The sequence below is a fragment of the Hyaena hyaena genome, unplaced genomic scaffold (assembly GCF_003009895.1).
Source record: "Hyaena hyaena isolate Hyena2069 unplaced genomic scaffold, ASM300989v1 scaffold_79, whole genome shotgun sequence".
Taxonomy (NCBI): Eukaryota; Metazoa; Chordata; class Mammalia; order Carnivora; family Hyaenidae; genus Hyaena; species Hyaena hyaena.
Genome location: NW_024080711.1, coordinates 2,404,496 through 2,431,942, shown reverse-complemented (window position 1 = coordinate 2,431,942; position 27,447 = coordinate 2,404,496). Strand labels below are relative to the sequence as shown.

Here is a 27,447-nt window from a genome sequence, read left to right as displayed (position 1 = left end):
GGAACAAACAAAACTCCCAAACCTGACCTCTTCTGTGATGGTGCTTTAAAAGCCAAGTAAAGTGAAAGATGTTCTGGTATATAATTATTTCAGGAAATGTATGCTGAGAAAACTAACATGTAATTCATTCTTTAAGAATTAGTGCACATTTTCAGTTATAACCTAGATTTGTTAAACCTAAGAAAGCATGGTTTAATATCACTTAGTTTCATTTTTCAATATGAATTTCCAGTCAAGCTCCCTCCACCCCATTACCAAGCCATGATTCTCTTATTAAGTGCATTCATATTAAATGTCCTTGGCTGGTAGCAATTATCTCCAGATATGGGAAGAGAAAGAGAGGGAGTGTGAGCGAGCGCTAGACACCTTTCTCAACTGTTGCCTAATTCTTCAGCTAAGTAGCAATGTGAGACAATCAGACCCACTACCCTTTCTTTAAAACTCTTCTGACAGGGAGGGAGAAAGACAATTCTTCTTACTAGAGAAAGCCCTAAGAAGTCACCTGGGTTCTTTTACCAGACTTTCACTGGAAGAGTTTGTAGGGTGAGTGTGAAGTAGATAGAGACATTCAAATCAGATACTTCAAGGCACCTCAGAGTTTGAACCTCAACTTGACTTTAAATTGCTACTTGACTGTATTCTTAGAACTTCAAACCTAGAAAACCATTTCACAGATTGGCCCCTGAGGGTCAAAACTGTGTTGCTTTTGGTCAAGTACATTTGGAAGCAATCCCCACCCCCACTCCCCATTTCATAGGTAAGAAAACTAAAGAGACTGTGGATATGTGACTTTCCCCAGACTACACTTGCTATTAACAGCTCGATCAGAACCAACCAAATCTCCTGAATGTAACGCTGTGGTTCTCAACCTGGGCTGCACAGCGGAATCACCTGGCAGCTTTAACAACTACTGAAGTCTGGGTCTCATTCTCAGAAACTCTGACTTAATTCGTCTTGAATGGGCCTAAACTGGGGAGTTTTAGAGCTCCCAGGTGAGTCTAACCTGTGGCCAAGGTTGACATCCTGATCTCTCCTAATGGTTGCTCGTGCAAAATGACCTATGTCACTTACCACCACGGTCCTTCATACCCTTCCACTTTTCCCTCCCAATTAATCCTATTTCTTCTCTAGTGTCATCATATCCCAATAATAATTAAAGCCTAATGCTCAGAAAGGCGGGCTGTGTGACCACAGAGCAGTGGGCACCTAGTTGCCTCACCTGTTTACACAGGACAGATGGTGAATTTCAAAGCCGAATGTAGCACAGAACCAATGCCACCTAGCAGCAGCCATATACCCAAATTTAAGTTTAAATATTCTGCATATGCTCAGGTTTTGGATTCTCTCCTGGAGCAGCAGGCAGCACAAACTAACCGCCCAAGTCCTAGCAAACAGCAATGACTTTTGGAGCTGAAAACTGTGGACTGCTGTGACAATGGGAGCCTGAAACCAGGTCTTGGACCAACCCGCTTCATTACCTAACTGCTCTGCCCTCAGCTGTGAGACGGTCTTTTCGTCCCCCTTAGTTGCGTGCATAAAAAATGAGCGTTGGATCCCTCTACAAGAGGAGCAGTGGTGAAATTGCTGACCTAAAACTTAATCTGTTTTTGAGAAAAGTGATCAGTACAAGGAGACAAGCCTATTCCAGAAGCCCAAGCCCTAGCTGTGTTGGGCTTCGGGTCCACGGCGCTCAGAAGGGTTAGCAAGCTCTCCGCTCCACTACCAAGGCCATCAGGGCCAGTCAGTCTCTCAGATCTCTCAAGAAGCTCTGACCCCGCCTCCTGGAGATGAGCCAATCAGGATAGGCCCGATGTGGCCTTCTCTAGGCTGGAGGATTCCCATGATGCTCTGTCACAAGATTCCTTGGGAGGTGGCTTCTGGCAGTTGCTTCCGGTTCCCGCCACTCCGAAAGCGGAAGTGCAGGCTTCCCAGCGACCCACCTGTCAGACAAATATCCGCCCCGCTGGCCCTGTGCAGCCCAGGTCTGGCTGTGCAGGAGGTAGTGTCCTTTTCTCTGAAAGATTCGCGGGCGCACTGATGAATACCACTCCTTGCCTGCATGGGCTTTCACCTGCAACTTCAAACAATTTGGATTTCCACCCAAACCACAGGACTCCAAGAGTTCACCTTAACGGTATTCAAACTTTTGTTTGTTTATTTGTTTGTTTGTTTTTAGTTTGACCCAGTCATTTCTGGAGCATTCATTCCACAATTTCTTGAAGGATAGCGAAGTAGAGATGGTGCTTTAATGCCTGAGGACACAGGAACTTGAGCAACACTTTCCTTATCATATATTAAAATTTGTGGCTTATTCTAGAACCATAATACAAAGCATAATACAAACTACTACCAAATATAGTTTTGAATTAGATGTGTAAGCTGATTAGAAGCCAGATTTCTCCACCTTTTTGTTTAGGGGTCCAGGGAAGCCATTTCTCAACTTATTAGGGAGGTGGCCCTTGTGTGATTAATTCTGGTCAGTGGACACAGGCAAACAAAGTTCTGGTCCTCCCGGAGTTTATAGTCTAATGGAAAACAGAGAGACTTGAATTCTAGGTAACTATGCTGTGTGGTATGTACTTCAGGAGAAAGATGCACGATTAAATGCCTTCCTTACTTAAAAAATAAATAAAATAAAACCAGGGCACCAGGCAGGCTCAGGCAATGGAGCGTCGGACTCTTTTTTTTTTATATAGTTTATTTATTTTTGAGACAGAGAGACAGCGCGGGTGGGGGAGGGGCAGAGAGAGAGGGAGAGGCAGAATCTGAAACAGGCTCCAGGCTCTGAGCTGTCAGTACAGAGTCCCATGCAGGGCTTGAACCCACGAACCATGAGATCATGACCTGAGCCAAAGTCGGTTGCCTAACCGACTAAGCCACCCAGGCATCACGACTCTTGATCTCAGGGTTGTGAGTTCAAGCCCCAGGTAGGCATGGAGCCTACTTAAAAATAAGTAATTAAAGTAAAAAATAAAATAAATGAGTTCCTAAGTTTCTCTGTCAAATTAGTAGTGTCACCAAAGCTCAGGAAAGCAAATCCCCTGACTTAAGTACCCTAACACATCTTTGGCTAAAGTTGGCCACATTACTTTGGGGCCCAGACCCTGCCTGCTAGGGACCAACTGTAGGTGAATATAGCAAGAAGCTTTGATGGAAAGAAGTTGACTGTGGCCAAAATGATGTCAAAGAGGGGATGTTGGGATCTGTTGTGAGTTAACAGTGAAGAAAATGGCACCTGAAATGGGGATCTAATTTTGGGTTAGGTCATGTGGGGCTGGATTTTAAAGCCTTCATACATGTAGTAGAAAAGAGTTTTGGGGGGTTTTGATTGCTTTTTTTTTTTAAATATTTTTATCTATTTTTAGGAGAGAGAGAGAGACAGCATGAGCAGGGGAGGGTCAGAGAGAGAGGGAATCACAGACTCTGAAACAGGCTCCAGGCTCTAAGCTGGCAGTCAGCACAGAGCCCGACGCGGGGCTCGAACCCACGAACCGCGAGATCATGACCTAAGCAAAAGTCGGACGCTTAACCGACTAAGCCACCCAGGCGCCCCAGGTTTTGATTGCTTTTATCTCTTTGGTTTTTACCCCAGGTGAAGACATTTTTAAAAACTGAATTTTTAAGCGATTCATCATTAACCTACACAAGAATATTCTCTTAGTTTACTCTTTATTTCCAAACCCTGATTCTATTTTTCTTTGCTCCCATAACACCCACTCTAATATGTTTAATATATCTTTACATGTGCATGCATACCTTCTTGCAAAAGGTGTATTATTTTTATGACAATGTGTCTTTACAGAAAAGATAATGTGCTCTAATGATAATGTGTTCGGTTTCCTATATTTTTCCCTTAATGCTAGGTTTTAAGATCCATCAATGTTGCTGTGTACATCTGGTTGACACTTCTGGTACTTAGTTTTCAAGCACACATCTGCCATATTTTACTCATCCCTTTCTCTATGATAAGCATCTCAACTGCTTCCAACATTTAGCTACCCTATAAACAATCTTATGAGTGTGTGGGAGAATTTCCTAGGAATATATATATTCCAGAGTTTTCCCACAGATCATAAGGCACGTGCATGCTTAAGCTCAGCAACTGCCAAGTTACTTTCCTGAGTGGTGGTCCCAGTGGATGCTCCCTCCAGCAGTGCCCCAGGGTTCCATCTTCTGTTTTCTCAACTGCGCCATCTTCTCCCTTCTGACACTGACCATTCTAGACATGCAAAGGCAGAGCTCAAGTAGATGCAATAAGTAATAGGGAGCTATGTAATGCTCTACATCTGTGAATACTGTGAGAAAGGGGATGCTTTAGAAGAATCATGCAGGAATGGTCTGATTGCAAAACCAAAAGATCCAACATATACATATTCTCTGGGAAGTTTGGGAGATATTTAGCATTACAAATAAAAAATATGTTGTATGCATGGGGCTCCTGGGTGGCTTAGTCGGTTAAGCATCCGACTTTCACTTAGGTCATGATCTCACGGTTCGTGGGTTCGAGCCCTGCGTCGGGCTCTGTGCTGACTGCCAGCTCAGAGCCTGGAGCCTATTTCAGAGTCTGTATCTCCCTCTCTCTGACCCTCCCCTGCTCATGCTGTCTCTCTCTCTCNCTCTCTCTCTGACCCTCCCCTTCTCAAGCTGTCTCTCTCTCTCCCCTAGAAATAAAAATATTTTAAAAAATATATGTTGGGGGCGCCTGGGTGGCTTAGTCGGTTAAGCGTCCGACTTTCGCTTAGGTCATGATCTCACGGTTCGTGGGTTCGGGCCCCGCGACGGGCTCTGTGCTGACTGCCAGCTCAGAGCCTGGAGCCTGTTTAAGTCTGTGGCTCCCTCTCTCTCTGACCCTCCCCTGCTCACGCTGTCTCTCTCTCTCTCTCTCTCCTAGAAATAAATAAAACATTAAAAAAAAAAGTCTAAAAAAGATACGTTGTATGCACACTCCCTTTTTGTTCAAATATCCTATTCAGTATTTGATCTTACTTCCCATGTTTGGTTAGTTAGTTAGTGCTAACTTGGTCTGAAACATGATTTGACTTGGCCATGGCCAGTCTTTGCCATAGCTGGTAGCAGGAGGCAGAGAAGGGGAGGCAGAGCTATGAGATCAAAGTGTCCTGCTGAGCAGAAGCCTGGCCTCACTTGAGCTCTGCCTCTCCCCCTATCTTCAGCTGTCATTCTCCTTCAGGGTTGTGTGGAATAGTACAGTGACAATAAATAGTAACAATGAACATGTGTAGAGTACTTGCTACTCAGAATGGGGTCCTCAGACTGGGAGCTTAGGCGTCACCTGGGACACTGTTAGAAATTCGGAATCTTGGGGCCCACCCCAGGCTCCACTGAATCAGAATCTGCCTTTGGCAAGATCCCCAAGCAATTCTGTGCACACTACCACTGCTTCCGTCTTTGCCAAATATTTTCACATAGATTGTCTCATTTAAACTCTTCCCAACACCCCTGATTTCCTTGGGCATAGTTGTTATGTACCTCCCATGTTACAGTTGAAGAAACAGAGTCTTGGCAGGTTAAAGTGACTAGCCCAAGATTATCAGAAGAGCCCAAGGCAAACAGATTTTCAGGCTCTGCAACAGCATCTTAAGGTCATACTTTGTCTATAGCCCCTTCTCCCCATGCCCATTTTCCCTCAGTCCGAAAGGAAACCGCCCGGGAAGAGTTCATTTCAGAGCCAAAGGAAAGCGGAGTGGAGGTGAAGCCTCCCAGTCTCCTCAGGGATATAAATGGCCGCTGAAACCAAGAAACACTCCCTCCTGTCCAGCCTGGATCCTCCTGCTGCTGCCTTACAACTGTGAGTTAAGAGGGGCGGCAGATCTTCACCGAGTGGGAAGTAGGTAGAGATATTTGTGGGTCCCTCCCTTGAGTGAAGCATACCAGGTTCCATTTTCCTTCTTAAAAGCAAGCCAAGCAGGGGTTGCTTAATCTGGGGTTCCCCAGATCCCCAAGGCCTTTGTGGGTAGAAATCAGGAATCTGGGAACTTAGCATTTTCTCCGCTGTAACTAAAGGAAAGAAACCCACAGTAGCATCAGCAGGACCTGTGACTTTGTAACTAACGGAAATCATAGATATTTCCATACTGAGTTGCAACCGTTGTGCATCTCGAAATCTCGTTTATGCTCTTCATGACTTCAGTACTTTAGGTATTAGACCCATACTAGCCCCTCTTACTGAATATGTTCAAAAAAGGGCACTATATTGCTAAATTACAACTTTATTTTTTGAGATTTTGTAACTATCAATATAATGGTTTCTTTTGTATTTTACAAATGTTGTCTATGTACTTAAAAACGTCATTCTGAGAAGGAACTCACAGGCTTCATTAAACTGTAAAAGGATTATGTCAAACTTTGGAACCCATCACATGCCCCAGTTTGTTTTGGTTGGTTTGGGTCACCCTCTGTAATTTGTTTTATATCTTTTGGGGGGGGGGGGCAGCAACATAGCACCTAAAACCAATACTCCATTGCACAGCCAGGCTCTAAAACCAATACTCCATTGCACAGCCAGGCTTGAAGGGAGTGAGGGTTGAAGAATTCCAGGGGAGAACATGTGTGACCCTTCTGTTATTCTAAAAGATCTCAACATTCAGAAGATTTCAGTTAAAAATGCCGTGCCACTTGCTGGACAGAGGGACCGTTAACCATAGTTTTCTTTGGTCACTTGCCCTTCTGCACGTTTGTGTTATGATCTGTTACAATTCACAAAGAAGCTGGAAGATGTTTGGCCTTTGAAAAGGAACACCCCTCTTTTCATACACGTGACATTAACCAAGATTACCAACATTCTGAAGTCTGAAACGGTAAATTAGTGACCTCACTATCCAGAGAAAATGAAGGCTCAGACTTTTACGTAAGCTGTAAGAATTCTGCCTTGATAATTATCAATGCGCAGAGAAATGTCCATGATAGATTAAGTTACAAAAACCAGGTTACAAAATAGCACATTTTATTCTATAGAGGGCAGGGCAGAGAAAAAGAGTCTGAAAAAAAAAATATATATATATATACATGTTAATAGTATTAATTCTGAGTAGTGGAATTACAGGAAGATTTTCATCTTTTATTCCTTTTTGTATTTCTTTTTCCTTTTTAGGATCAGCATGTATTACTTTTGTTAAAATAAACAACAACAAACTAAGGCAATAAGACTATTTTCACTTTGTAAAAATCAAAATGTTTAACAACTATTTTACTGCTAGTTGGAACCTTGCAGAGCCACTTAACCACTTAAGTAGCTTCATACCTCTTGGGGAGAGAAAAAAAAAAGAGCAGAATGGAAATTTGAAAGAATTTAATTGTGTACAAAACATTCTAACAACGTGCTATACTATACCATGGACTTTACATAGTGGGTCAAATCAAGCCTCCCATATTGTCAGTGAACCAGGCAGCACCTGGTACGTAGCAGGCCCCCCATCAAAGTGAGCTCCCTTCCATCCTATTACACATTTATTTCCAGTGCAGAGTGCTCAGTACAGTGCTTGGAAGGTCGGGGGTATATTTTTCTTCCAGATCTACATAGCTCCCATTTTCCCAAGTTATTTCTTACTCTAATTGTTCTTCCGTACCTACTTCATCAGTTCTTTTAATCCTCCTTCCTCGGACTTTCTCCCAGCTGCTTGAGATTCTTTTTAAGTATTCTTATGAGTATTTTGAAAACTGTGGCTGTCACTCCAGAGCTGACACAATCACACACCCACTGTTTCAGTTATTTCTTGTGGCAGAGCAAACCACCCCAAACCCAGGGACTGTCCTGTATGCAGAATCGGGGGCGGGAGGGTAGGTAGTGTCTACCCGGTGGAGGGGAGGCGGGAGCCAGCTACGTGGGTTGCCCTTCCATTTATCATTCATGATTCTGTGGGTCAGGAATCCGAGGAGAACTCATCTCTGCTCCAGGCTGTGTCAGCTCAGCCTGTGTGGCTGGTGTTGGAGGGTGTCGGCGGAGTCTGCTCATGCATCTGGAGTCTTGGGCCTGGCTGTCAGTTGGGGTGCCTTGGTTTCCACATTCTCCATTCAAATGTTCTCTCATTAGTCAGTAGTTCAGCCCAAGTGCCTCTGCCAAGTGGCTGGTTTCCAAGAAGGTGAAAATGGAAACTCCAAAGGCTTCTTAAGACCTAGGCACAAGTAATACCTGGGTGGTTCAGTTAGTTAAGCGTCCTACTCTTGACTTCAGCTCAGGTCATGATCTCATGGTTCTGGAGATCGAGCTCCAGGTTGGGCTCTGCTCTGTGGAGCCTGCTTAGGATTCTCTCTCCCCCTCTCTCTGTCCCTCCTGTGCGTACACTCTGTCTCACTCTTTCTCTCTCTTTCAAAATAAGTAAATAAATGTTTTGTAAAACTATTACAAAAAATAAAAAAAACTTAGGCACGAAGTCCCACAGCACCACCCCCGATTCTTTTGTTCAAAGTGAGTCACAGGGCCAGCCCCCATTCAAGGGTCAGGGAAACAGACTTCACCTCTTAATGTAGGAATGCCAAAGTCACACTGGAAAAGGTTATGTGGAGTGAAAGGGGTTGTTGTGTCCACCTTAGAAGCACTCCACTCAACAATGAAGAGTTCAAGATTTTATTATTTATTTTTACTTTTTTAAAAAAGCACTACTCCCAGTAGGGGGCTTGAACTCACTACCCCAAGATCAGGAGTTGCATACTCTACCTACTGAGCCAGCCAGGTGCCCCTGAGTTCAAGATTTAAAAAAAAATGTTTTAAATAATCTTAAAAACCATGGTAATTGGTATAATAAAAATAACAAATAATATTCACTAGTTAGAAGGGATGTTTTTCCTAATCTGTGACACTTTCACTTTCTGAATCGGCCCTTGCTTGCCTCTCATCTCCAGTTTATGTCATATGAGGCTGGGTATATAAGAGAAGTCCTCAATGTCCCCCTTCGCTATTATGTCACCACATGGCCATTCCCTCTCAGTCTCCTTCCTGAGCCTGTAGTCCCCAGGAGACCCACACTCAGTTCTCTTATCTCTTGTTTGCTCTTCCTAGGGGATTGCATGTGCTACTCTGGCTTTAACCACCACCTATACCCTGATTACTCCCAGGGTATTAAATTAAAACAGATTTTAATCTCTGGCCCAGATCTTTATCTCCGGGGCTCCAGACCTGAAATTGCAACTGCCTCCTGGGCATCTCTGTTTGGAAGTTCCACAGGTAATCTTATCTTTATAGGTCCTAAATCAAATTTGGCATTTCATCCCTCTCCACCAAAACCTGCCTCCCTCTGGCCCCTACCTTGGGCAATAGGGTCCTGTTTCATCCAGTGAATCAAGCCAGAACCTGGCAGTTCTCCTCCACATCTCTCTCTCTCTCTCATGCCTCCCTCCAGTGAATTGCCAAATTCTGTTGTTTCCTGGTATTTCTATTCTATTCTTTCCATGCCTGCCACCATTTCCTTAGTTTAGGCCAGCATCAGCTTTGTTGCCTACATTACTGCAAAAGCCTTCTCACTGGTGTTAGACCCCCGCCCCTCTGGTCCATTCACACTGTGCCAAATGGGCCTTCTATACCATCACTCCGTGCTAAAATCTGTTGGTAGGTTCCTCTTGTCCTCAGAATAAAAGTTCTACTTCCACATTCCTTAGCCCTGTTGTGCAAAGGCCCTTTACGTTTGGGGCTGCTTCCTTTAACACCCTAAGCTCCTCACCCGGCCTCTCAAATCTGTGACCTAGACAATTTGGAGCATCCCGAATCCCCAGTGGTCTGTCTCCTCTCTACCTCCACGCCTCCTCTCCTCTAGCTTAGGGATCAGCTGTGGGAAGCCTGCCCTGACCTCTTCCTTGGCTCTCCTAGGACATTCCGTGCACACCCGTCTCCTAGCCTTTACCACAGTCTGTAATAATGGCTGCCTCGCTTACTTTCTTCTCCCACATACCGGAGGCCCCTTCATCTTAGCTTTAGTGTTATTCCTCAGTGTTCAGCTAGTGCCTGGCATAGGGTAGGGCAGTGGATGAATGGTGTCCACAGACTTTGAGGACAATGAGAAGATGGCTGTCAGTTACCATATGCTGTAATTCCATAACTAAACTGAGGGATCTTTACATGTCAGCCCCACTGCCGCTTCCTTCATTATTCTGACCGAAGGAGAAACCGGCACCATCAGCAGGAAGGGTCAGCATCTATCTGAGGTATCGCTTACTACTGCCCAGGACTTTTTTTTTAGTCATGCCCAAGATGACAATTTTCCGTGTGTGGTCCTACACTGATGCAAGCTGAGGGTGAGTACTTCTGTCCTCGGTGTTGCCCACATTCTGTCTGTAACTCCACTGGCTCTTCAGAGACCACCTTTTTAAAATTTTTTTTTAATTTATTTTTTATTTTTTTATTTCCTCCATTAAAAAAATCTTGAGTGCCTAGGGGTGCCTGGGTGGCTCAGTGGGTTAAGTGGCTGACTTCGGCTCAGGTCATGATCTCAGAGTTAGTGGGTTCAAACCCCATATTAGGCTCTGTGCTGACAGCTCTGAGCCTGGAGCCTTCATTGGATTCTGTGTCTCTCTCTCTCTCCGCCCCTCCCCTACTGGTACTCTCTCTCTCTCTCTCTCAAAAATAAACATTAAAAAAATTCTTTTTTAATCTTGAGTGCCTAATATAGAACAGACACTGGACCAGAAAGATTATGACATGGCCACCGTCTTCCAGGAGCTCAGATCTGGGTGTAGTGTGGGTAGGATTCAGTGTTGTAAAATACTTCTTACCCTAAGATGTGATGTGTGCTCCGTTCCCAGCGTGGACAAAGTGCTACGGGAACAGTGAACTACGGATTCGCCCTGAAATTATCAAGGAAGGCTTCAACAAGGTGGCTGTGGAGTAAAGGAAGCCAAAGGAGCCCTTCAAAGATAAAAATGCACATTTTTTCCAATACACCATGGCACCTGTTACACTGTGAAGAAAATCTATATTTCACACTGTGGCCTGTAATTTCCTCATAGTCTGGCTACTCCTGCTCACTCTCTAGCCTGCCCCCCAACACCCCACCTTCCCCAGCCCCCTCTGCACCTCCAGCCACACTGTATCCCCGAGGGAGCTCCTTCCTGGTAGGACACTGTCAGAGCTGGTCCCTCTTCTCAGGCACATTCTCCCTGAACCTGCCTATCCTCTCTTTAGATTTCAGTTTAAAAGTCTCTTCCTTGGGGCGCCTGAATGGCTCAGGATGGCATCTCACTTTGGGTCAGGTCATGATCTTAGGGTTCATGGGTTCAAGCCCCATGTCAGGCCAGGCTCAGTACTGAGAGCTTGGAGCCTGGAGCCTGCTTCTGATCCCATCTCTCCTCTCTCTGCCCCTCCCCCGCTGTAGTCTGCCTCTCTCTCTCTTTCTCTCTCTCTCAAAAAATAGATAAGGGGCGCCTGGGTGGCTCAGTTGGTTGAGCGTCCGACTTTCGCTTGGGTCATGATCTCGCTGCTCGTGGGTTCGAGCCCCGCGTCGGGCTCTGTGCTGACTGCCAGCTCAGAGCCTGGAGCCTGTTTCAGTCTGTGACTCCCTCTCTCTCTGACCCTCCCCTGCTCACGCTGTCTCTCTCTCTCTCTTTCCTAGAAATAAATTTTAAAAAATAGATAAATATTTTTTAAAGTTTTTTGAAAGTCTCTTCGTCAAAGCAAGATTAAAAAAAATTTTTTTTAATGGTTACTTTTGAAGCAGAGAGAGAGAGAGCGTGAGCAGGGAAATAGGGATGCACAAATCTGAAGCACTTTCCAGGCTCTGAGCTATCAGCCCAGAGCCCAACTTGGGGCTTGAACTCACAAACAATGAGATCCATGACCTGAGCCAAGGTCAGAGGCTTAGCAGACTGAGCTACTCCGGCGCCCTGTCTAAATCAAATCACAATTATAGGCACAATCGTATTATCACCCCATTGCAATTCTATGCATTACAGTTAACTTCACCATCATAAGTGATTTTATAATGTATATAGTGAGAGAAATGGAGACAGACTTGTCTTTGTCTTCCCATCCAAGTTTTCTGAGAGCAGGGACCTGGACTGTTTTGTTCCTTGCTGTCGTCCTGGTACCTAGAACACAGAGTAGGTGCTCAGCAAATACTTGTTGAAAAGACTGGGCAAATGAGCAACACAACGTTTGCTGCATGAAGACTGTGGCTTAGAGATGTGGAGCTGTACACATTGAGGAACAGCAAGTCATTTACTCTGGCTTTGGGCAAGGGTACGTCAGGATAGGAGAGGAGCTTGGAAGGGTGGGGAGAGCAGTTGAGGGCAGACTATACTAGTTTGAATGGAATAGCGTCTTATCTCCTAGACAGCCAGAGCCAAGGATCATTTTTAAGTAGGGAGTGTCATGACTGGATCGTGACTTTCAAAACCCCACTCCGTGGCAGTGTGGGGAGTCTGGGCACTAGAAATCAACTGGGGGGGGGGTGGTTCAGAGGTTAGGTGGGGAGACTGCAGATGATTTAATCTAAGGGAGAGGTGACATAGAGCCAACAATTGAAGGAGAAAAATGAAAAATGAGGCAAGAGAGACACTTCTGAGGTAAAACTGTTGCGATCTGGGGATTGACTGGATCTAGGACTTTGGGGGAGAAGGTGAAGACTGGATGGGGGATGATGAACCCATACAGGAAGGGGCAGAAATGATTTTAGTTTTGGTAATGTTGAGTCTGAGGTGCCTGGGGAACATCTTTCTCTGAATCTCTAGGAATTGTGCCACCACCACACTGTTCCTCCTACCCCTTTTCTCTTTTCTTTCCTGTTTTGAATCACTCCCACCAGCCATGAATGCTCCCTGCTTCTCAGCGTGCCGGGGCATCATGCCAGCAGGCCCCACATTCCTGAAGAAGGGACTGGGTTCGGACCTGGAGGGCTGGCTGGGGTCACCTGAGGGGGCGGCTCCCCGACAGGAAGGCAGGCCGGCCTGTGCCGGGGGCGGCTCCCCGACAGGAAGGAAGGCCGGCCTGCCGGTTGGGCGCCGAGGGGAGCTTCCCCGGCTGCAGCAGGTGCCCGGGGCCAGCTGCTCCAACCCCTCCGGCTCAGATCAACAGGATGGGACAGCCCAGGCGGAAGGAAGCCGACAGGAAGGGACACCCCTGCAGACGGGGTGGGGGCATGGGGTGGAAGGGAGATAGGAAGAGCTGCCTGGGCTGCTGAGCTGGCCCCCCTCCAGCTGATTCAGGAGGGGCAGTGACAAGAGGCCATTCAATCCCTGGCCCCGGTCAACTGTATTATTACTACTGTTGTTGGCTACCGTGGGCCTTAGATATACCAGAAGGAACCACTAGAAAGTGTTCACGGATTTGCCAGTTTCTAAAATAATTAATTCCCTTCTATGCTCATCCTGTGGTTATTGGGAAAGAAAGGACACTTAATTAGCCTTTCAGTTACACAGAGAGGTGAGCCCGCCTGAGGGAGGGGCAGAGATTTTTGCCACGTGTTCGGCCTGTCCAAAGGAGATACAATCTTGGGTTCGCTTTAAGCCGGGTTATCACCGCCCAACTCTGCAACAACAGCTGCTGTGAACGGGCGCCGAACGGCCAAAAGGGGGCAAATTGGGAACGAAAGAAAGCAGAGTCATGGATTCCCCTTCTGGAGGCCCTAGCCCGCCTCGGAGCCCAGGGGGTCGAGGGTGGGGGTGTCGGAGAGAGGAGAGCGGGGTAATTTGGAGCGGGCGGTGGGTCTTTGATTAGGCGGGCTTCCCCGCAGGAACACCGACACCCCCCCCCCCCCACGGCGTGCTCCGGCCTCCGCCGGTGACCCTAGGAGACCTCTCCCCACACGCAGTTTCCCGGCAGGGCGTTTCCGGAGGCCTTGGCCTGGGGTAGGGTTGGGGTCTATCTTTAGAAACAGCTTGTAGACTGCAATTTAAACTTTACAACAAGCTAAAAACTCGATTCCCCAACCGAGCGTCGGCTCCCGAGAAGAATGAGAACTCGGGTCCACAGCCCCCTCACCACCCCACTGGTCCAGTTCTCAGGGCTTCCTGCAGTCCCCACACCATTCTCCCGGCTGCTGGAGGAAGGATGGGCGGGGCGGACAGGGGCGGGTACTGCTGCCAGCGACGCAGATGCGGAGGGCGAGCCCGCGCCGGCGGCCGGGGCGTGGGCGGGGGGCGCAGGAGCAGGTGTCCGCTGAGCAGCCGGATTCCCTCTCCTCCCCTCCCCTCCCCGGTGCTCCCCACGGCTCAGCGAGGTAAAACCCAGCAAATACTCGAGAAATGCAGCTCAGTCGGTCAGCGGGCTCTGCTTTCTTGCCAGACGCCTAAGAGGACGGCGCTTCCAAATGCAAATCTCTTGGCTCGGGCCCCTTGGCTAGCAGCCGCCGCCTCCCCCGCCCGGCTGCTCGGCGTCCCGCCCACCCCGCGGCGGGCCGAGATGGGGCCCCGAGCAGAGGGGACTGGGCGGAGCGGGCAACCCTCCCCACCTCCCACGTGGGGCCGGCCCTCCGCAGTGCCTGGGCGCGCCGCCGCCGCGCCTCCGGGTTAGGCCCCCGCTCGCGGCACCGCCCCCTAGTCCGGGGCCGAGGACTGCTGGTGGGGGGTGGGCGAGGGATGAGGGGGTGTCACTGAGTCAGGTGGCGGCGGGAGTTCCCTCGGGCCGGGCAGAGGGAACACGCTGCCGGGGATTGTGTACACGCTCCACTGACACAAGCTTCACGCTGCCGGGCAGCCGCTGATCACGCGTGGCCCCGGGAGCCCATTGGCCGACGCCTCACACACCTTTGCCGCTGATTGGCCGGCCGCAGGCTCCGCCCCCGCCCCCGCCCGCGGCGCGGGGCAGGCGGAGAGGCTACCTGAATGGGGAGGGGGCAGACGGCGCGCAGCGCGGCGGCGGCGGGAGCGACGTCGAGTGTCTCCGGGCGCCCGTCTGTGGCCAAGCAGCTAAGCAGCGTAGCAGCCAGTCAGCTCGTCGCCGGCAGCCAGGCAGCCAACCATGCTCAACTTCGGCGCTTCTCTCCAGCAGGCTTCTGTAAGTCACCTGGGGATGCCCCTGCCCTTCCTTCCCTTGCTGCGTCTCAGGGGCCAGCCGGGGCGCCAACCCCGAGCCCTTGACATCAGGGGCGCCTGAAGACCGGGGTGCAGCGGAGTCGTGGGGGAGAAAGGGGCTTTCTTCCTGCAGCCCGGGCATTGGTGAGGGCGTGTGTGTCGCGGAGTGGGTCAGGAGAGGCGGACTGGGCTCTAGAAACGAAGGGAGAGGGGTCTTGGTCAAGGTGTAAGGAGGAGGGGAAGGGGCAGCTCGCCCGGAGACTTGAGGTGGGCGAGGGGGGAGGATGCCTGGAGGAGCGCGAAGAGGGGGCTGCTGCCCTGGCAGTGAGGGCTGGGGAAGGTGTAGAAGGGAAGGGGGGGACAAGGGGTCTACCCTGCACCTGGCACCCGAGAGAGATGCCGCCGTCTGGATCAGGAATGCGACCGCGGGCGGGAGGGGGCTGCTCGCGAGCGCTTGAGGGGCGGGGTGTCCACTGGGGAGGAGAGGGGGCTGCCCCTCTTCGGGGGTCTGGGCCGAGGCTTGCAGGACTGGGGCTGCTCAGCAGTCAGTCGGGGACTGGGGGAGGGGGCACCCGGCGTGGGTGCGGGGGAATGGCACGTGGGCCCCGGCCCGCCGTGGGGGGACTCCCCATCCCTGGCGGGAGCAAGTGGCCATCTCTTGAGGGACCCCCCTGGAAGGGGGGTAGGGAGCCGCCGCGGGGATGTGAGGGTGGAAAGCTGGAGCCTGCGGTGGGGCGGGGGACGTGGGCGGGGGGAGTCAGGGCCGCGAGACGCGGGGGCCGCGTGTCGAGCCGGGAGCTGCGGGCCGGGGGACCGTGCGTCTGGAGCCGGAGCCCGTGGGGGGCTGCACGTCTGGGAACCTGTGGAGACTCGGCGGGCGGAGGCCAGAGCTGCCGGAAACCGCGGGGAGGGGGCGCCGTGTCTGCGGGAGAGACGGGGTGGTCTGAGGTCCCGCGGGCGGCGTGGGCGGGAAGCGCCGAGGGCTCGGCCGGATCCCCGGGGGCTGCGGCCGGGAGGAGGGAGGAGGCCGGGTTTCCGCGGGGACCCGGCTCCTCCTCCGGCAGCTGAGGCGGAGGCCGGGGGTGGGCCGGGAGCGGGTGCGCCCAGGGAGCTTCTCGTCCCCGAGTGACCCAGCCCCGGCCTCCGCCAGGGGCGGCAGAGAGGCCCAGCCCCGCTGTCGGTTCCTAAGGGAACGGCGGCTCTCCGGGAGCGGGGAGGGGCGGACGCTCCGGGAGCCGGCGCCCGCGGCCCCGCCCCTCCCCGCAGGCTGGGGCGCGCACTGCCGGGCGGTTGGCGGCGGCTCCCGCGGCCCCTCCCCCGGGCCGGCGCGAGGGCGGGGGCCCGCGGGCTCAGGAAGTAGGTGAAAGGTGACGGCGCGGCAATTCCCAGTTCACGTTTCCTGCGCCGCCCGAAGCAGCCGCTGATCACGCTTTGTTCACATGCCTCACCCCCTCCTCCCCCGTGCCCCCCGCCCTTCGCGGCCCAGCCAATCCGGGCCTGGGCCGCCGGGCAAGCTGGCCAATGGCGGGGGCAGGGGCGCGGGGACGTGCGAGCGGCGAGGAATGTTCCCAGTGACTCACCCGCGAGCTTCCTTGAGGTTAGGGCGGCCCCATCCGTCTGTCCCCGCCAGCGAGGATCTCCCCCGCCGTCCGCCCCCGCCCTTCGTCTGCCTCCCCCGCCCGCGCCTCCGCCCGCTCTTCCCTTTCCTGCCTCGCGCCCCACTCCCTTTCCTCCCCTCCCCGCTTCTCTTCCTGCCCTTCCCAGCACACACTCCCCTTCCCTGCTTGCCTGCTTGCCTGCCTTTTCTCCTTTTTCTTTTCTTTGCATTGGCGTTTGAGGCTTTTAGACATACGTGCTCTGTCCATTGCAGTTTACATAAAGGGGCGCGCGATTATGCAATAGCGTTGTTAGTGAAATTTCCAGAGCAGTGGCTCCTTTTCTAAGGATATCAACATGAAGGGTTTATGTATTTTAAAACAAGAATTGAGAATAGCAGCTTGCGAGGTAAAGAATGCTTTTCTTTGGTATCTTCACACAATTTTTACTTCGATCAGAAGAATGGGATCACGTTAATGGAAAATGGGAGGTGGTTGGTAGTGCCATTTTTTAAAAGTGCAGTTTAGGGAACTTTAATATGAGACGTTAAACACTTGGTAGAAGGAGCTGTACAAATAAATGGCAAGCATGTGCTATCATTCTTGTCACCTAGCAGTCATTTTTAAAAATTTTAAAAACGTTTGGACTGTCACAGACTCGCTATCGCAGTTTTTGCAAATTCTGGGTAGATTACATTTTGATTGTCCATTTTTTAGTCTTGCATTAGTTGGTCATGGCTATGGATGGCAAGCCATTGTTTAAATAGATCTAGTGAAAGGGAAAGCAAGCCTGAAGAACTTGAATCCTAAGTATGGCTGTGGGATTTTTCCACATATTTCACTTTGTCCCTCTCTACCATAGATAACTAAGCTGTGAAAGATATTTTAGATTTAAAAGAACCCAATGGAGTAATTTTAAAAAGTCACTGAAGATTTCTATTTTGTTGATCTTAATCTAAAGTGCCAAATGACTTTCAAAAGGTTTGATCCATATTGACAGACCAGAGACTGTCCACTACACTTTGCCTTTCCCCACTACCGGTTGTGGGGAATTCATATCTCAAAAGTCCTCCTGCCACACCTGCAGGAGGTGAAAAAAACTTTTGCAGAACCTTCCCTTAGTTATTTTATCTGACCTCCTTGCAGGTGGCTATTCTGGAAAGAATATAAAATTTCTACATCAAGTTCTCTTTTTTTGCATACGTGCATTGGTATCTTTGGCCTTGGTCTCCTTAATGGCAATAAGATGCTTCTCTTCTACCTTGCAAGGATATCCGTGTTCAACCCTGAGTAGTATTAGAGAAAGAATGAGGAAGATTCTCTTTTTAGTAGGGGTGAGAGAAAAATTTATTTCACAAACCTGGAAAGTTGTGCAATTGTAAAGAAAAATTGTACATTGCTCTGCATGTTTGTTATTTGGACGACAAAAATATGCTTAGAAGTATTTGATCTTTTGTTTTTATAGGAGGAAAGGATGGAAATGATTTCTGAAAGATCGAAAGAGAGTATGTATTCATGGAACAAAACTGCAGAAAAGAGTGATTTTGAAGCTGTAGAAGCACTTATGTCAATGAGCTGCAGTTGGAAGTCTGATTTTAAGAAATACACTGAAAACAGACCTGTTACTCCAGTATCTGATATGTCGGAGGAAGAGAATCTACTCCCGAGTACACCTGACTTTCATACGATCCCAGCATTTGTAAGTTTTATTGTTTTTAATATGAGAATGTAGATGGTATAATTTTTTATAATTTACATAACGAACTTAATTTCTCATGCGCCTGTCTGTATACTTCTCTTTTCTAGTGTTTGACTCCACCTTACAGCCCTTCTGACTTTGAGCCCTCTCAAATGTCAAATTTGATGGCATCAGCGCCATCTACTGGACACTTCAAATCATTCTCAGATCCTGCCAAGCCTCACATTGCTGCACCTTTCAAAGAGGAAGAGAAGAGCCCAGCACCTGCCCCCAAACTCCCCAAGGCTCAGGCAACCAGTGTGATTCGTCATACAGCTGATGCCCAGCTGTGTAACCACCGATCTTGCCCAGTGAAAGCAGCCAGCATCCTCAACTATCAGGACAATTCTTTTCGAAGAAAAACCCACCTAAACGTTGAGGCTGCAAGAAAAAACATACCGTGTGCAGCTGTATCACCAAACAGATCCAAGTGTGAGAGAAACACGGCGGCAGATGCTGATGAGAAAGCAAGTCCTGCACTTTATGACTTTTCGGTGCCTTCCTCAGAAACCGTCATCTGTAGACCTCAGCCAGCCCCTGTGTCCCCACAACAGAAGTCGGTGTTGGTCTCTCCGCCTGCAGTATCAACAGGTGGAGTGCCACCTATGCCAGTCATCTGTCAGATGGTTCCCCTCCCTGCAAACAACCCCGTTGTGACGACAGTTGTTCCTAGCACTCCACCCAGTCAGCCACCAGCTGTCTGCCCGCCTGTTGTGTTCATGGGCACTCAGGTGCCCAAAGGCGCCGTCATGTTTGTCGTACCCCAGCCTGTTGTTCCGAACCCAAAGCCTCCAGTCATGAGCCCAAACGGCACCAGACTGTCTCCCATTGCCCCCGCGCCAGGGTTTTCCCCTTCCACAGCAAAAGTCACTCCTCAGATTGACTCCTCCAGGATAAGAAGTCACATCTGTAGCCACCCCGGATGCGGCAAGACGTACTTCAAGAGCTCTCATCTGAAGGCCCACATGAGAACACACACAGGTACCAGCCATCTCTTTATTTGTGCCATTGAAATTTGGATGACTATTTTTGGGCCATGATCACAGATATAAGCCAGGCATGTTAAAGAAGAACTAACTCTATTAACCGGTTCAGTGGAGGATATTTACAAGTTTCTCCAAAAGATTTCATCAAGGTGTTTCTGTTTTAATTTATTTTTGAGAGAGAGAGAGAGAGAGAGAGACAGAAGGAGCAGGGGAGGATCAGAGGGAGAGGGAGAGGGAGACACAGAATCCGAAGACAGGCTCCAGGCTCTGAGCTAGCTGTCAGCACAGAGCCCGACACAGGGCTGGAACCCATGAACTGAGAGATCATGACCTGAGCTGAAGTCGGACGCTCAACCGACTGAGCCACCCAGGTGCCCCTCAAATGATGATTCTTGAAGTGTCTGAGTAGTAGTTACTTTAAAGTCTCTCTAAAGCCGTTCAACCATAGTTGAAATCAGAAAACCTTTTTGGTTTTAGTCTTTATAAAGGGAAGATTCCAATAAATGTGATTAAGTGAAAGTTGAAAATACATGTAATATTTACTTAAAGTTGCTTCATTTAGTAGCTTTTATTTTGAAGAGCATCTCTTAAGATATTCTAAAATGTATGTCTTTGGATATAATTAGATACGTAATTTACAGTGATTTGATGAATGCATAGTAACGATGATCTGAATTTCTTTGTCTCAGGAGAAAAGCCTTTTAGCTGTAGCTGGAAAGGTTGTGAAAGGAGGTTTGCCCGTTCCGATGAACTGTCCAGACACCGGCGAACCCACACAGGTGAGAAGAAATTTGCTTGTCCCATGTGTGACCGACGCTTCATGAGGAGCGACCATTTGACCAAGCATGCCCGGCGCCATCTGTCCGCCAAGAAGCTACCAAACTGGCAGATGGAAGTGAGCAAGCTAAACGACATTGCCTTACCTCCAACCCCTGCCCCCACGCAGTGACCACTCAGAAGATGAGAGTCTGAAGTAACTTTGGTCACAGCCAGGAGCCAGCGGTGATGTAAAAATGCTTCCACCGCAAGTCTGTGTCCCTCCAGTGTGGCTGAACGCAGGGCCCCCCAGCCTGAGGAGAAGCCTCCGCCCTGGGCTAGAGGACAGGAAGTGCTGCCGCCACAAGCAGGTCACAGAGTGGCAGGATTCATTTCTTATCACATAAGAGAGATGAGAAAGCTTTTATTCCTTTAAATATTTTTTGAAGGTTTCAGATGAGGTCAACACAGGTAGCACAGATTTTGAATTTACGTGCACAACTTATTACTTAGTTTTCACCGTTTATACTTGAGACCAACTTTTCAATGTGATTCTTCTAAAGCACTGGTTTCAAGAGTCAAGACTGGAAATAAACATTACGGTACAGAGATGGAGATGGAAAATTGATTTGTATTACAAATATTGGCATCTTTTCCTAGTTACCTTGTTTACTATTCCTAGTCTTTCCAGTCAACTTCGTGGATGTAGTTGCTAAATATATCTAGAGCTAGCATTTTTATACTTGCTAACATTTGGAATTCAGCAGCTTGTATATTGCTGAAGAGGGCCCAAAGAATTGGAATCCTCAATAATTTAATTGCTTTGGAGTATTGCTATAATTTTTTTGCCATTTTTGTTTTGAAAGTTTAGCAGATGACTATATCTAGGCATTTATTATGCTTTGAACTTTAGTTTGCCTGCAGTTTCTTGTGTAGATTTGAAAATTGTATACCAATGTGTTTTCTGTAGACTCTAAGATACATTGCACTTTGTTTAGAAAAAAAATTGAAGATAAAAATATATATTGTAAAGAAGGGATACCAAGACTTAGATAACTCCTTGAAAAAGATGACTTCTGTCATCCGTAAAGTACCCTTATATTATGAGGATATAATGTGTGCTCTATTGAATTAGAAAGTTAGTGACCATTATTCACAAGGACAAATGTCCTGTTAATTTATAGGAGTTTTTGTGGGGGAAGGAAGTGGAATTAGGTGAATAGAAGTTGTTAAAACATTCACTTCTGTTAACGGTATTTTGTTATATTCTGTTGTGTAGTGGATGTTACATACAGTGATAAAACAAAAGTAAATTGTTTAAAATATACAGTGAAAAATGGCACTGTATCTCTCCGTTTAACATTTTTCTCTATTGGGTATTGATTTCTGACATCAAAACTTGGACCCTTGGAAAACAAGAATTTTTCTTTTAATTGAAAAAAAACTTTGTGATTTACAATTTGCACAATATCTCTTTTGTTGTACTTTATATCCTGTTTACAATAAACATTTCCTTTGGTATATTTATTTGGTTGATGGCATTTGTTAAACCATTCTCAGTCTACATATGACACTGATCACTTACAGGGCTCACCGAGGACGTAGTGTCTACATTTCTCTAAGAGCTTCATTCAAATTTAGAACTTCAGGAGTGGACCTTTACTGTGAGTCAATTTAGAGGGTATACAAAGTGAGGACTGGTATCCATATATTCACTGAGATAACTTGCAAGCCTGACCAGTTCAAGAAGCCAACACATTTGAATCTTTAAACATTCTTGTACATTTTGATGATTTGGGATTGAAATATAGCTCTGGGTCTCAGCAAAACCTTAAGTAGCATTAAGTTAAGGGGCATACCACCACAGTGAATGATTACAAGCAATGAGAATCCTGTGGCAAATGAAAAGAAGCCTGACCAATTAAATGGAGAGTAAATTACCTCTGGAAGTTAGATCAGCTTAGACCATTCGGTGAAACCTTAAATGCAATAAACATAACTGATACTTAAGCTGCATGAAAGGTAATACACCTGGGAAGAGAAACACTTGGTAGTCACTTGTCAGTGGAATTAGGAGCTGTAAATGCTCCTTGGGTGTACTGAGTACAATTTTGGAGGTTAGTTGGCTCTGAAATCCCCATGTCATGAGAGAACATCGTCCAGTGTCCACCTTAACCCCTGACCTAAAGTCTGGCTCACTGTCGAAACACCCGTGGAAAGGGGAAATGTACTCACTTGGCGCCAGTTGTGAAGACCAGCATCTCGGGTCATCTGCACACCTGTTGCTGCTATTTATTTCTTGGAAACGCAACACCACCCAAGTGCAGCATGGCCGCTGGGAAGGGTGCTGTTCTTCACCCTCAGTGCTGGCATCTGGACCATCCTCGTGGTTTCCTCACGCTGGTAGGTCTTCCAAAGTGGGAGGAGAGGAAGGTAGCTGCCCTAGGGCCTACACCCTTGTAATGACGTGGTCAGTGGAAATGTGCCACCCACGGCTGTTCTTCCCGGTCCTAGCCGGCATCTGAGACATCCTTCAAAATCTTGTAAATCAAATCATTTGAACAGAGTAATAAATTTGAGCTAAATGTTCATGCAAACTCTGACCTTGATTCAAAAGTTGCCCCCAAACAACATTTGCAGCATGGAATGATAATTACGGTGTAAGTTGGGACTGTATGAAGTTGCTGATATTTAAGCTGTTTTAATAGTTAAGTCTTGTTTTAGGTAATTTTAGATAGAGTTCCCAGTTATCTTTCATCCAGCTGGTAACACAGAGCCATAGAACATTGATCAAAACCAAGAAATTAAAAATCTTTTAATGTTTATTTTGAGAGGGAGACAGGCAAGTGGGAGAGGGGCTGAGAGAGAGGGAAACAGAATCCCAAGCAGGCTCCACGCCTGTGAGCAGAGAGCCTCATGTGGGTCTTGAACTCACGAACCGGTGAGATCATGACCTGAGTCCAAATCAGAAGTCGGATGCTCAACTGAGCCACCCAGGAGCCCAAAACTAAGAAATTAACCTTGCTACAATACTTATTAACTAAAGTTCAGAACCTGTTTGGGTTTCAGTAGTTTTTCTACCAATGTCTTTTTTTTCTATTAGAGAACCTAATCCAGGATCTCAAACACTGACTTGTCATATCCAAATTTCTCCAATTATGGTCATTCTGGCTTCTTTCATCTCTTTTGAATAGCACTCATTGGCTATTTTGCAGAATGATCCTCACTTTGGGTTTGTCTGATGTTTTTTCATGACTAGATGAGGTTATGTTAATTGGGAAGATAACCACAGAGAGAAAATGTCTTCAGTGCATCATAGGAAATACATGATGTCTGCATTGCTGGTGATGCTAAGCTTGATCACTTAACTAGTGATGTGTGCCAGAATTTTCCAATGTCATTTATTTTTCTGTTGATAATTATTAACTGTTTGGAGAGATATACTTTAAGATGAATAACTTGCTTCTGCTGAAGCTTTTGCCCACTCCATATGCTTAAATAATCTTACGTATGGCAGTTATTACTGTGATATGCTAAGAGTGATTTCATATTTCCCTCATTATTAATTGGAATTCTGGGGAGAAGAGATGTTGCTTATCCCCTGCTTATTTGCATTTTCAGTTATTTATGCCACTGTGGAATTAGGGATATTTATGTCATTCTTTATATTCTAACTTTGACCCTGTTACTTCTTTCACCACTCAACCATTTTTGATTGACAAAGATGGAAATTTCATATAGGTTCAATCCAGCTCACTGGAATGAGAGCTGCTTGGTGTTAGTCATTTCACTTTTTGAAAGTTTTCTCTGTCCACATTGCCACCACTCATCTAATCCACCCTCTCTCCCTTGAACAACCACAGCTGTCCCTAGTGGGTCTCATCTTGTCTCCCACCTGATGCAACCCCCTCACCAGTCTTTTGAAAATGCAAACCTGAGGGGCGCCTGGGTGGCTTAGTGGGTTAAGCGTCCAACTTTCGCTTAGGTCATGATCTCGTGGTTTGTGGGTTCGAGCCCCTCGTTGGGCTCTGTGCTGACTGCCAGCTCAGAGCCTGGAGCCTATTTCGGAGTCTGTATCTCCCTCTCTCTCTGACCCTCCCCTGCTCACGCTGTCTCTCTCTCTCTCTCTCCTAGAAATAAATAAAAAAATATTAAAAAAAAAAATGCAAACCTGACCATGTCACCTCCCCATTTAAGGCATTTCACAACCTTCCCAATGGTCTTAGGATCAAGTCTAGGTTTTTCTTAACATGGTCCAGAACAGTGCTCCTCAATAGCAATATAAAGTGAGCCACGTACGTAATTTGAGATTTTTCTAGTAGCCACATCAGAAAAAGTTTTAATTGATTTTCGTATTTTTATTTGACCCGATATGTCCAAAGCGTATCATTTCAACATATACTCAATATAAAATTGTGAATGAGATAGTATATCTTTTTCTGCACTAAACTTCAAAATCCAGTATGTATTAAATGCTTACAGCACCTCTCAGTTGGAACTAAGCACATTTCAAGTGCTCAGTGACTATATGTGGCTGATGACTGCTGAAGGCACTGAGCAGAGGTAGAAGGTCCCGCATGGTTACACTTCTGCCAGCCTCTCACACCACATTCCACCTTATTCTCTATACTGTGTCCAAGCTCTGAGGCTTCACGCATGTGATTTCTTCTCCTGAAAATGTTTTCCTGCCCTTTTGCTTTGACACTTCTGCTCTAATAATTACACTCTGCCAAAATCACTTAGTATCTTTTTCCCTTTCACGATAAAACTCCATAATGACAAGGACTCCATGAGTCTTGCTCACTGCTCTAGTCACCAGCATTGAGCACAGTGCCTGACACACTGCAGGGGCTCACTAAATTTTGTAAGACTAGAAACAGAGAGGCCTGTGCAGCTTTAGAGAGTGAGAACAATTAGGGAGTTGTTACATGGCATGCAGGGTACAGACAAAGGCAATGAAGAGCTGAAGATTGCCTTTTTCTTATTCCCATCCACCTCTGCTACTGCTAGAAGCATTCTCACTATACCTTTGAAGCTCTTAAAGCGTCACATGGAATTTAGGTTCTCTTCATTGCATTTTTAACTGGGTGGGGAAGAAATCTGATCAAGACATACATATATAGGGCTCACCAAGTCCCTCAGTGAGTCTAAGTGCTCAGCCTGGAATGGCTCTGCTCTGACCCCATCCTTTCTCTTTGGAGGAAATGAAATCAAGGGACACCTTAAAGGAAGCCTTTTCTCTAGAGATATCCCATTAGTAGTGTGTGTGTGTGTGTGTATCTGTCTTAATCCCGTCCTGACATTTTTCTGACCAACTTAAGAACAGGTTGAGCAATGGCTTAGAGTTTGTTTTCAAATAGAAATGCCTCTCAACACGGGTAGCTGGAGAAGAGCCAGGGAAAGAGCGCTGGTCAAATTATAAGACCTGGTATATCAGGGTTCTCCAGAGAAAGAGAATCAATAGGATTCATATAAAGAGATTAGTTATGAGGAACTGCTTCATGTGGTTATGGAGGCTGGCAAGTCCCACTATCTGCAGTGGGCAAGCTGGGGACCCAGGAGAGCCAACAATATGGTTCCAGTCCAAATGGGGGCAATCTCAAGACTCAAAGAGAGCCGAAGTTACAGCCACAGTCAGAAGGCAGGAAAAAAATGAATGTCTCAGCCTGAAGACAGTCAAGTACCAGGTATTTCACCACCCCCCCCCCCCCAGCCTTTTCGCTGTAGTCTGGCCTTCTGCTGATGCAGGAGACCCGCCCACATTAGGGAGGGCAATCTGCTTTACTCAATCCATCTATTCAATTGTTAGTTTCATACGGAAACACCTTCCCAGACACAACCAGAATGTTTGGCCAAATATCTGGACCCACTGTGGCTGCATCAAGTTGACACACGAAGTTAACCATCACACCTGAATTCTGATTGTGGTTAAACTGATAAACTAGTTTATTCCTTGGGAAAATTGCCTTATTCTGCATCTCAGCATCCACTTTTAAGAACAAGGCTGAACACACTTGCTTTTAAGAACAGGGCTGAACACACTTGCTTTATTCAGCTCATAGAGCTGGCAAGCTCAAACAAGGTTCTGTATACAACAGCTCTTGGGAAGTATAATGCATTTTGCACTTCCTGGCACCGTAAAGCACCTATGTATGGGAACATATATATATGACAGTAGATGGATTAGAATTCCCATGTAAGGTGGCCACCTATTTCGGAAAAGGAAAGCCACTCAAAGCTAGGAAGATTAGAGAATTTTGATATCCGGGTTTCCACACTTTTCCCTTTGTATCTAATTATTCGGGTGACCCATTTGCAGTAACTGTCATTACAATTAGACCAGTCTCATGGGAAGGCAAGCACAAAGTGGAAAGCCATGGCTATTTGCAAAGTGTAGCTAAAGCATAGACACTTGTCATTTGATTATAAAGTACACACTTGGACAGAGTTACCACAGAAGCACCCAGTATATGAACTAACTGCCTCTATGGAGTCAGTGGGTGTAGGGAGCTTCCTTTGTTCCCCTTGTAATGACCCCTGCTTGTGTGAATTCTCCAAATCTGAGCTTAATTATGATAGATGCCCAACATTAGATGCTAATTGGCTAAAAGTGCTATAAGTGCTATACAGACCTCTGGGAGTTGGGGCCTCAGGGTCAGCAAGAGTGATAAAAACATCTTTCCTCCCAGAAAATGATCAGGTCACACCTCTGCCCGGTCTGCCCAGGTAATGTGACCTTCTATCCAAAGGTACCTTCCAAAAAGGCTTAATTCTCTCATCTTCGGCTTATTTTTCTAGTGGAAGGAATAAAACAAAATGGGGCCACATAAATGAGGTCTGTTGTTTGCTTTAAGCTCCCCCCACCAGCTGGCATCCTAATCTTGACAGAGACTTAGAAATTTGTAGCTTTCTTCCGTGTGGATGCCAACAATCCCAGTTTGATCTTGAGTGTGGCCGTGGGAGGTCAAAGGATGGAAATACCCCCAAATATAAGAAGATGGTACCTGATCTTCCTTTGATTTTCTTAGGATAATTTGATTTTAATTCTATGTTTAGCTACTAGTCAGTGGAGGCACAGCCCAGGTCTGGAAAAATCTGTGTGAGATTCTGGGAAACAAGAGAGAAGTTAAGGATAAACCAAAGCGATGAAGGGAAGACCACTGGTAGGTGTTGGCAGAATAGATTGGATTCTCTGATTGCATTAAATTATCCAAATCTTGAATATAGTTTAAACAGGCACCCCTTTAGTTTGTAGAGTCTCATTGAAAAGATAAATACAAGCATCAAGTGTTTGCTACCCCTGGACAAAGTAAAGCAGTGTGGCCCTGTGACAGGGAACTTCTCCTGGGGTCAGGGAGCCTGTGTGGTGCTATGAGCTCTGAAAGGACTGTAATTATGAGCTCAGCCATTTATTTCGCGG

General features: G+C 47.2%; 1 protein-coding gene across 3 annotated transcripts; it reads left to right on the top strand.

Moving 5' to 3' along the window:
* The first annotated feature begins 2,010 nt into the window (after window positions 1-2,010).
* On the top strand, window positions 2,011-21,550 carry KLF10 (Kruppel like factor 10). 3 transcript variants are annotated; one of them, XM_039233843.1, is made up of 6 exons: window positions 2,011-2,134; window positions 5,649-5,806; window positions 14,636-14,935; window positions 18,013-18,246; window positions 18,354-19,266; window positions 19,961-21,550. In XM_039233843.1, exons 3-6 carry the CDS (start codon window positions 14,900-14,902, stop codon window positions 20,218-20,220), a joined length of 1,443 nt encoding a protein of 480 aa, XP_039089774.1. In that variant the 5' UTR covers window positions 2,011-2,134; window positions 5,649-5,806; window positions 14,636-14,899; the 3' UTR covers window positions 20,221-21,550. The 3 variants fall into 3 exon arrangements, with proteins under 3 accessions (XP_039089774.1, XP_039089775.1, XP_039089773.1); XM_039233844.1 differs by lacking the exons at window positions 2,011-2,134; window positions 5,649-5,806; window positions 14,636-14,935 and adding an exon at window positions 16,485-16,549; XM_039233842.1 differs by lacking the exons at window positions 2,011-2,134; window positions 5,649-5,806; window positions 14,636-14,935 and adding an exon at window positions 16,727-16,956.
* Window positions 21,551-27,447: the final 5,897 nt, after the last annotated feature.

Excerpts from the sequence above, each read along its gene's own strand:
- KLF10 (XM_039233842.1), top strand. The coding sequence starts at position 16,906 with ATGAAGGGTTTATGTATTTTAAAACAAGAATTGAGAATAGCAGCTTGC. Across the intron at positions 16,957-18,012 it reads TGAGAATAGCAGCTTGCGAG|GAGGAAAGGATGGAAATGAT; the intron begins GTAAAGAATGCT and ends TTGTTTTTATAG. Across the intron at positions 18,247-18,353 it reads TTCATACGATCCCAGCATTT|TGTTTGACTCCACCTTACAG; the intron begins GTAAGTTTTATT and ends TCTCTTTTCTAG.